Source organism: Sander vitreus, chromosome 6, assembly GCF_031162955.1.
Source record: "Sander vitreus isolate 19-12246 chromosome 6, sanVit1, whole genome shotgun sequence".
Taxonomy (NCBI): domain Eukaryota; kingdom Metazoa; phylum Chordata; class Actinopteri; order Perciformes; family Percidae; genus Sander; species Sander vitreus.
This window is the reverse complement of record NC_135860.1, coordinates 10,392,016-10,402,405: the sequence shown is the minus strand read 5'-3', so window position 1 is coordinate 10,402,405 and position 10,390 is coordinate 10,392,016. Positions and strand designations below refer to the sequence as shown.

At 39.2% G+C, this 10,390-nt stretch overlaps 1 protein-coding gene across 2 annotated transcripts; it reads left to right on the top strand.

Moving 5' to 3' along the window:
- Nucleotides 1-419: 419 nt before the first annotated feature.
- On the top strand, nucleotides 420-10,194 carry cyp4t8 (cytochrome P450, family 4, subfamily T, polypeptide 8). Of its 2 annotated transcripts, none has more exons than XM_078252443.1 (12): nucleotides 420-728; nucleotides 1,955-2,099; nucleotides 2,190-2,306; nucleotides 2,405-2,532; nucleotides 2,683-2,807; nucleotides 2,930-3,084; nucleotides 3,370-3,476; nucleotides 5,909-6,099; nucleotides 6,225-6,358; nucleotides 7,592-7,656; nucleotides 7,992-8,074; nucleotides 9,321-10,194. In XM_078252443.1, exons 1-12 carry the CDS (start codon nucleotides 540-542, stop codon nucleotides 9,496-9,498), a joined length of 1,617 nt encoding a protein of 538 aa, XP_078108569.1. In that variant the 5' UTR covers nucleotides 420-539; the 3' UTR covers nucleotides 9,499-10,194. The 2 variants fall into 2 exon arrangements, with proteins under 2 accessions (XP_078108569.1, XP_078108570.1); XM_078252444.1 differs by having other exon boundaries at nucleotides 422-728; nucleotides 2,262-2,306.
- Nucleotides 10,195-10,390: the final 196 nt, after the last annotated feature.

The following is a 10,390-nucleotide window of genomic DNA, read 5'->3' as shown; positions in this document are numbered from 1 at the left end:
CATGCTCCGGGGAGCTGAACTGCACTTGGGTGGCAACCATGTTAAATCTTTAGTGCATAGCTTTTTTTGATATTAATGAATGTCTGTTACATTCAACTATAAACTATACTATACGCACTATAGCTTTCAAAAATCCCAACTTCTCAGCAGCAGCAGAAATAAAAGGGGTTGGTCTTCATAGCAAATTTAACCTTTCATGACAACTGTAAATGGGGGTTATAGAGCCTAATTAATGCTTAAAGTCGCCTACTATTTACACAAGACAAGGTAGCCTAGATTTTGTATATCACCCCGTAATTTTAATTTAACCAAGCCTTCTCAAATAGCCTACATGTCTGGTATTTGTAACAGACCTACCTCGATAGACATAGCCTACATAAGGAGGAGGCACTGCTACTCCATCCTATTAAGGCGGCCGCGTCGACGTATCGCTCCAATGAACAGCAGCGACCAAGTGTTTATCTGCGCATAGGATACTTACCAGTTTGTTTTGCCACCTCACATGGGTTTTCTCATCCCCCAGCGAGACATCAACCGGAATGGAGTCAACTGAAGCTTTCGTGACATTTCAGTTGGGCTGGCCTCAAATTCATCACTTGTTTGCTCTACTTTGTCTTGTTGCCGTCGTCAAATTAACAATGTTGCTCGCCGAAAGAAGGGATGCGTTTCGAAACTTTGAAGCTTTTCCAGGACCACCTGCACACTGGCTTTTTGGACATGTGAAGGAGGTAATTCAGTCACGACTAAGGTTCAAGTAACGTTGCAGCCTCTGTAACTTTGTGCACCTGGGGAAAAAAAGAGAAAAGGGGTTGAAAGTTGGAATACGGGTTGTAAGTATAATTTAATAATTTATCAAGGCCTCACAGCTTGCACTGCATCGATGTTGATTGCAGCTGTGTGTAGCACCATTGCCCAAACAAAATGTATCCTTTGGTGACAATAAAGTAGGAGAGCCGGGACAGTTGAAACACTTTTTAATTAAACGTAATTTACAAAGCGATCGTATCGCACTGAAAGCTAATATTTTGTCACTAGCCTACACCTGTCATCTGTCAAATACAGTTGCATTTTCAGCTTTGAACAAAACCGTTCAGGAATTTTTACAGCAAAAGTGGGACGTAGCCTACGTAGTTTTATTCGTCCCTCCTGGTCGGGACGAATGAAACGCAGTTTCAGCCATATAAACTTCCCACAACTAAAATATTTTACTACATATCATGAATGGTACTCCCAAAAGTTGTTATTTTAGATAGATTGTCTTAACAACTCATTGCCGTCATCGTGAAGCGTGTACGAAGCGGATATTGAAATATGCACTGGATGATTCCGCCATTTTTATAGCTAGAACAGTACGTTGTCCCATTTATATCATGTTTCTATTGTGGGAAATGGCGTTTCACTAGGTTTTTACGTAGGTTAGGCCACTGCACATCCATAAGTGCCCTTAACGACCCACACACAGCCCGTCAGTCTCCATAGGTTAACATGGGAAAACTCGACTCCCTATACTTGATGGGCCTGGGTTTCATCTTTCTAAAACTGCTTTTCCATGTCTCACCTCCATAAAGTATTGTATAAACACAGATGTTTGTGCATTTTCTTAAAATACATGGAGTTATAGCCTTGTCGGTGACGATGAAACACCTGTTTCAACCGTCCCGACATAGACATATGCCATTATAGCCGGTTTTGCTTTCCATGTAAACAAGCATGCAATATGAAAGTCTGGGATTGTGGAGAACACTGGCCTACTGAATAAGCATGTAGTCGAACCTTTAAATGAAAAACAGTCATTAATAATCGAAAAAATCTAACCGCTAATGAAGTTTACTTTTGACCATCAAAACTGGTTTATTGCCTGTAATTATTATTATTATTATTATTATTATTATTATTATTATTATTATTTATTTATTTTTTTAATAAGCTTCCTATGTATTAATTCTTCTTTCAGTTTAAACAAGATGGGACAGACTTGGACAAGTTTGTGAAATGGGGACAAAAGTACCCTTATGCTTTCCCAGTGTGGTTTGGACCCTTTGTCTGTTTTATTAACATTCACCATCCGGATTATGTGAAAACGTTACTGACATCAACAGGTGTGTGAGCGATTCTTTTTTTTATCTTTACTAAAATTATACACCATTATAACAATGTTGTCAGTTCAGTGCTTTTATAATCTCCTACAGGGAAATTGGCTAAATCTTTTTACAACCAAAGGTCAATGTTACAGGATTTTGGATTTGTTTGTTTCCTAACAGAGCCAAAAGATGATCTGTCATATAAGTTTATTGAGTCATGGATTGGTAAGACTGCTTTGCCTTTCTCCCACAGCATACTTTGGTTCATTACAGAGATGTTTGCTTTACTCACTGACACACATTCTGTCTGTCTCTGTCTTCAGGCAAAGGCTTATTAGTGTCAAAAGGTCAGAAGTGGTTTCGGCACAGAAGGCTCTTGACCCCAGGTTTCCATTATGATGTTTTGAAACCATACGTAAAACTGGTGTCAGACTCTGCAAAAACTATGCTGGTATGTAAATGACAGTTTAGTTGTGTAAATCACAATTCATAATAAGTAAACAAAGTAATGTTAAGAAAGTATAGGCTTGGGCTGTCTACATGACATACTTTTTGTCCATCTCCTGCAGAGATGTCACATCTGTTCTCTCACTGTTTCCAGGACAAATGGGAAAGTTATGCAAACACCAATGAGTCCTTTGAATTGTTCAATCACGTGAGCCTTATGACACTAGACAGCATCTTGAAGTGTGCCTTCAGCTACAACAGCAACTGTCAGACCGAGAGGTGAGTCCATACAAACCTTTTCCCGCCATTTACAAATTCAGGTCTACTCTATGTGCTCAGTTGTTTACTGATTGAGCTGTTTGAAATTGAGCTTTACATGTTTGCCTATGTTCTCATTGCAGTGGAATAAATGCATACATCAAAGCAGTGTATGAGCTCAGTAATCTGATTAACCTGCGGTTCAGGACGTTTCCATACCACAATGATCTCATTTTCTACCTCAGCCCACATGGCTTTAGATACAGAAAATTATGCAAAGTGGCTTACAGTCATACAGGTAAGATCTTCACACATAATTAGATTCTGTATGTTGTCTCGCACGCTTTCTTAGCCAGGTCGCCGTTGCAAATGAGAACCTGTTCTCAACGGCCTACCTGGTAATTAAAATTAATGACAATCTGCCAAAACAATTGTCAAATATCAATTATACTGGATTTTATCAATTTGCAATATAGCATACCCATACACTAATCTTTGGGTATATATGGTTGATCTATTTTGCATGTTGCTGTATTTAAAGAGTTAGTCTGCAAATAGTCATTTACTATTTTGTCTTTTGAAGAGGAAGTCATAAGAAAGAGGAAAGAAGCACTCAAGGAGGAGAAGGAGCTGGACCGGGTACAGGCCAAGAGGAACTTGGACTTTCTGGACATCCTTCTCTTAGCAAGAGTATGTTATATCATCTTAAAACCACTGAATTTAGAAAATTTGAGATTCTCACTTTTGCCTTAAAGTAGCAGCAATCAAGCTTCAAAACAAAAGCATTAAGGCATACATCATTTTAAGTTCAAAGTAACTAGAAGAAAGTTTGATGTTCAGTCAATGTTTAAAACTAACAAGACTTAAGGACAACCACACAAACTTGTAGAATCATTTTAAAAAAGAAGAAAGAGCACAGTGAAACAATAAAAACAATGACGCAGGAATACAATTGGGGAAAAAAAAAGTCTTGTAAAACCTGACATATAGGCAATGATTTGGCATTATGTGCAAATATCACCTGCAAGTAGCAAAATCCCAGTGCAAAGGAAACACAGAAGGCTTCTGCATAAACCTCATGTTCAGCATATCAATGGTCAGGCGTTTCAGACAATATAAGACAATGTTGGCTGTACAAAACTTCTGTTTGCTGTAAACATCTCTGAGCTGCCAGTGCCTGACTTGGCTTATACTTTATGTAGTGCTCTACCAGCTTGGTTTCTTACCAAAGATATCAGTCACTGTAAAGGTAGAGTAATGTTCCAATCAGACAGAGCGCGTTTGAGCAGCCTGTGGCAGCTTTTTGTAATTGTTTTCAATCAGTGAAGCATTTTGCTCGCTGCTTTTGCATTGCTGAGCACCTCGTGTTTTTTTTTTGCCAGAGTGCCCTGAAAAAAAAACTTCTTGGGCCGTCTTCAACAAGAAAAGCAGTGCAGTGTGCCTCGATCTGTCTGAACACTTTCTAAGATTATCTTGTCCTGATTTGGCTAGAGAAATAGCTTTCACACCATGGCATTAAGTCATTCCTACCCATGCAGTAGGCTGACCATATGTTTCCATCTAAATGTTGGGCAACCTTCAGAAAATATACTGATAGAACTGATTTCTATCAATTTCTGTAAGCTAATATTCTCAATGAGACACAAAAGGTTACCAATAACACCTCTGTAACTCCGGTAAAGTGGTTGAAAATTGCTGCTTGTCATTAAATAAGACGACTTATCTGGGAGTGCCAGAGGATTTGTTTTATTTGTACCATTGCTGCTTCCCACCCAATAGTACCTAAGATTATGTTAATTAATCTCCACTGTCCACACACACTAGACTGCCTAACTCCACCTTTGACCTGGTGAAGGAGTCAACAGATACTAGATATCTCCATGACCAAGGTTGTATGACTTATGTTGCTGTGATCTGATCATACCTGTGTTTACTTTGACAGTACTATCTCGGGGCATACAACTGTTCAAACAGAGGTAATAACAAAATGGTATATCACTGAAAACACCAGTGAAACATTCATTCAGCTTTTCTCCTCCACACCTGCCCTCTTTTGGGTCTCAGTCAATGAGCTCGAAGATCATTTAAATCCTACAAATGTTATTGATGCCATTGCAACCACTAAGGTGAAGGCTGTCTCTGGTAAGAAAAGATCTCACTGGAGAAAAGCCACACTGGTAAGAACAGGAAAAAAAGAGTGTCGATAAGCTGAACACAGGTGGCGAAAAATAAATCTCCAGGTTCATTATGACATCTATAAAGAGAGACCTTTATTTATAATTTGGAACCGAGAACTGCAAGGCGGTCCTTATTCTCTGACATTATCGCCAAAAAAAATAACAATGCATGTGCCTTGTTTGCTACTGTCGACAGGCTAACAAATATCCCCTTTACACTGGCTTCCTGTTTTTTTTAGAGGATTGATTCTGAAAATACTACTGCTGGTTTATAAAGCACTGCATGGTTTAGGGTCAAAAAACATTTATCTTCTGCTACTCTATGAACCCTTCAGACCATCAACCCTCTCAGGTCATCTGGGACAGGTCTGCTTTCTGTCCCCAGAGCCAAAACTAAATATGGAAAAGCAGCATTCACTTTTTATGCACCACATATCTGGAACAAACTCCCAGCAAACAGCAGGTCCGCTGCCACTCTGTTCTTTTAATTCAAGGCTGAAGACTTTTCTGTTTGACGCTGCCTTTTGATTACATTTTTATTAAATAAAATTGTTAATTTCTTACACTACACTTTAACTTTTATTCTTGTATGTTATGCCTTATGCTTATTTCATTTTAGTGTTTTCTATTCTCTTGCTCTTTGACTTTTCATTGTATTTAAATGTATTTCTGTAGTGGTTCTTATTCACTTTGTCTCGATGCTTTTGGTGTTTCATGTAAATCACTTTGAATTGCCTTGTTGCTGAAATGTGCTAATAACAAAAAAATAACTAACTTGAAGTTGCCTTGCTTTCCAATACTCAGCACTAACGAGACTGCCATTATCCTTTATCTTTTAATTGTATATGCTTTTATTGTGGGTTTATTGTAAACTATAGTATTTGTTTTAGTACATTTTAATTCTCATTTATTTATTTTTTTATATTTTTGTCTTTTATTTATCAGGATGAGAAGCAGCAGGGTCTGTCAGATGAAGATATACGAGCAGAAGTGGACACATTCATGTTTGAGGGCCATGACACCACAGCAAGTGGCATTTCTTTTATCCTCTACTCTCTGGCCTGCCACCCAGAACACCAGAAGATTTGCAGGGAGGAGATCATTCAAGCCCTGGATGGGAAGGACACCATGGAGTGGTAGGCTTATACGTTGAAAACATTGCCATATGCGATGAAACACAACAGCTGGATTAGGTGAGCTTTAGGCTGTCACTATGTGGAGAATATTGACAACTAATGCATGTCGCACGTCTTATTTTAAGGGAGGATCTCAGTAAAATTCCATACACAACAATGTGCATAAAAGAATCCCTCCGCCTTTACCCTCCTGTACCAGGGATGTCCAGAAAGATCACCAAACCCATGACTTTTTTTGATGGAAGGACTTTGCCAAAAGGTAAATTGTCAATGTTCTTGGAAAGTTCATATAGGTAAAACCGCATACTGTTATATACATACATACATACATACATACATAATACAGTCCCTCCAGGATTTCGCGGCCTTTTTTTGAGATTGTTGCAGCCCAAAATGCCTGATTTTGTCTTTTGTATGTTTGTTGCAATGAAGTTGCGAGAGACAGTGAAAGTTGCAAAAGTTTTTTCTTTAAAAATAAAAAGGAAACCTTGTTTTGGGGAGAATAAAACTACTCTGGGCTGAGATTTCCTAGTAACCTTACCAAAAAGGCTCAGGATGCTGCTAATGTTGGTATAATATGAAAACGGCTGGTGGATTTAAGACAAAAAATAATAATTTATTGAATTAATCAAATTTGAACATATGTGTCAGTGGCTTGTTGATCTTTACATTGCGTCTCATCTCCGGTTTTTCCTGCATCCACCGTGTGTGTGTGTGTGACATTCGCGGGGGGGAACTGAGCAGCAGCCCCGCCCGCTCCAGAGAGCCGACAGGATTGAAACAGCAGCAGCTTTCACCGACTTTAGAGTGAAAAAACGTTACAGCGTACATTGATGTTGAAATGTATACAGGTTGGCAGGACGGTCTGAAATGTTTTAGACGGTCTTTCGCTGTACGTTTTGTTGGTAAATGTTAGATGTTCGAGACACACATCTCGTCTTCATATCAGAAACAAGGAAATGAATTTGGCGATGTGCGTGTGTTACGTCATCCCGTTCTCACTCCCGCTTGGTCAGTGGCTCTCAGAGTCACATAGTGATACAAAGTCTGGCACTTGAGACTGCTGGGATTGGTTGAAGTCGTGGGAAACTCTGGTTATTGGTCAAATTTGCAGAAAAGTTGCGGTGATTGATCAATATTGCGAGTCGCACCAAATTCACGGTGATTGGTTGAATTTGCGTGAATTGTTGCGATCTCTGGAGGGACTAACTTGTATCCCCTCTGGAAAAAGATAAAATATTAACTTGTAATGGTTTTGTCTCCGATTGGTTTTCCATTATGGACTTTTGGCCTTTGTTTCGTTTTGCAAAGTCAGCCTTGCACAACATACAGCACATATTAACCATTTAAATGGTAGTAGCAGGTTTGCAATAATGTGTCTCATACCTAAATATATTAAATGTTTGTTTATTTGTATTCATGCTCTTTGTTGTACAGTCCGTGCACAATCCTAAACCAAAATACACCTTTTTTTTTTCATTTTTATTTGTAGGAAGTCATGTTGGAACGAGTGTGTATGGGATTCACAGGAATGCAGCTGTCTGGGAAAACCCTAATGTAAGTCAAGATGATCATTCTGTGCAAATATTTGTCAAGTGAAAGCTCACCTGTGCTCACTCACTACATGGTGTACATGATTAATCGAATCAATGGTAAAAGTAAACGTATGATCCCTGTTTGCTGTGGTGGCCCAGCATACTGCTTCTACACAAAATGGCTCAAATAATAGAAGTGACAGTTATCAAATTGGTGCACAATTAATGCAAACCTTACAGTCCTTTGGTCCCAGATGTCAGCATATCACAAACTAGACCCCTAGGAGCTGCAGGTTATTCTCTCAAACTCTATCAAACTCTAAATTGTTTTGTTTTTTTCATCTTGTGTCAACACAGGTCTTTGACCCACTGCGTTTCCTACCAGAGAATGTTTCCACGAGGTCCCCTCATGCATTCGTGCCCTTCTCTGCTGGGCCAAGGTTTGTCCTCACCTGATACCATGTGACTGGCTCACTAAGGTTGCATTTACACCAAAAAAGCGACCCGGCGATTTTCTGCAGGGTTGTGTGGTGCGGTGAGAGTGGCACTGAAACGACCCATTTGTGTGACGTCCTGTTGTGTTGTTTGTAGTCCGCAATGTAGCACAAGTAGACTTTATATTTCACAGTTACTGTTTTTGGTCAGATCGCTTATAGATCTGGACGTTTTCGACCGCACTTGAAGGCAGCTTTACTTCACAGGAGAGAGAGAGAGAGAGAAAGAAAAGAGAGGAGCGAGACGTAGTGAAGGCTGTGTTGTTATGGGAAACATTCAGCTATTACACAAACTCCCGGGCAGTTCAGTGCTTGTGTTTCGTTTTATACCCTCATAGTGTTTTAAAACGTTCTCGTGGCAGCTAAAAAGGCAGTGATGTTTCCTGTTTACTGTACGGGATTCTCACACCGCCTCAAACCATAGCTCAAAACACGCCGACAAGTCTGATCTCCGGTTACATGATTGGCCACCGCATGTGACAGGGGGTTGCGTTTCTCCAAAAGTTGAGTCGGTCTCAACTTTTCGCGGCAGGCCCGCTGCATTTTTGTTGCGTATCCCTGCGGCAACCCCCGCCTCTTTCAAATGAATGGAAAGACCTGCATTTTTGCCGGACCGTCTGACGGCCGACGCAGGCTGTGTGAATGCAGCCTAAGAACCAGGGTTTATCTGACCGTATGTGGATGTGTGACCTGGCACCAGCCCCCTTTTTACCAACACAATTCAAACTGTTAAGTTCTATTAGGGGTTAGAGTAAACAACAGATAAGGAGAACTCTGAAACCTAGGATTAATCCCATTTAGAACAATGCAGAAACCCCTAAATGAAAGACTTCATGCAAATCTTTGGATTTTAGTTAACAATTCTTGTTACCAACAGAAAAAAATTGCACTAGTTAAACGTACTGGGATTTATGAACCCCAAAAAAAAATGAGCTTCATCATATCCACACTGCAGGGCTATTGCTATAACTTTTTGTCCACACTACTCTAATATTATGTCCACATAAAAAAAAATTATAATAATTTTGGTAGTGACTGTTAATTTGATTTCCTTGACCATAAAACAACCCTTCTTTGTGAAAACGGTGAAAGGCTCTGCTCTCATGACATGTTTCTGTCATCTTGTGTTATTGCTTTAAAGCATTTCATTTATCATCATAATTCTCAAGTTGTTGCTGTTTTCCTCACTCAGAAACTGCATTGGTCAGACCTTTGCCATGAATGAGCTGAAAGTGGCAACCGCCCTGACACTGAAGAGATACCAGCTGATAGAGGACCCCACTCAGAAACCCATGTTAATTCCTAGACTGGTGCTTCGCTCACTCAATGGCATCCACATCAAGATCAAACCTGTAGACCCACAGGAGTAAAGGGAAGTCTTTGTGCAGTATTGTGAAAGTTCCATCATTTCTATAAACCGTACTTACACATTAACACAGTTCACTGCCTCTATGTGAAGATTTGTTATTGCCTGTCATGAAAGTGATGCCCCTAGGATGCATTATCTCATATAATGGTCTAAAGTACTCCTGTAGCATCTGGTCAAAGTGTACTTTCAGAATAAAGTCTCAGGAAGGTGTAGTAAGCAATACAATAGACACAATACACCTGCATCACCTTTGTGCTCTGTCTACGAATTTCCCTCTTGCTGAAATGTGCTATACAAATACAACTGCCTGTAGACCCACAGGAGTAAAGGGAAGTAACTGTAGGAAATGCTTTTAACCTAGAAAATACAGGGAACACTTTGAGGAACTGAAGTATTTTCATTCTAATATTTTACTTAACCTTTACACTGACATGCATTCACAAACAGATAATAATGAAATTATGACCCTACCGGTGCACTGTATTATTTAGTGGCTGAACATGTTTTAAGGGGGAATTACTTGCTGAAAAAGGAGTTGCATTTGTATTTTAGAATGATTTTCTCACACAAACAAGTTTTTAATGTTGCACTTTATATGTGAAAAGGGAATATGACCTATATTGTGGTAGGATATTTGCACCAAATCAGTTTGTAATAATACAAAATGTTTGAAAAATAAACTTTATTTGTAAATGCATTGTCAACTATATTTAGTTATTATATTAGTGTGTGTGTGTGTGTGTGTGTGTGTGTGTGTGTGTATATATATATATATATATATATAATTTTAGTAGTGGTTGATGGCTGTTCAAACAACAGCAGGTCAAAGCTGAGCACTTTAATAGAGCCCATTCATATTTTGTCTGCCTTTTTTGTATTCATGAAAAAGGTAG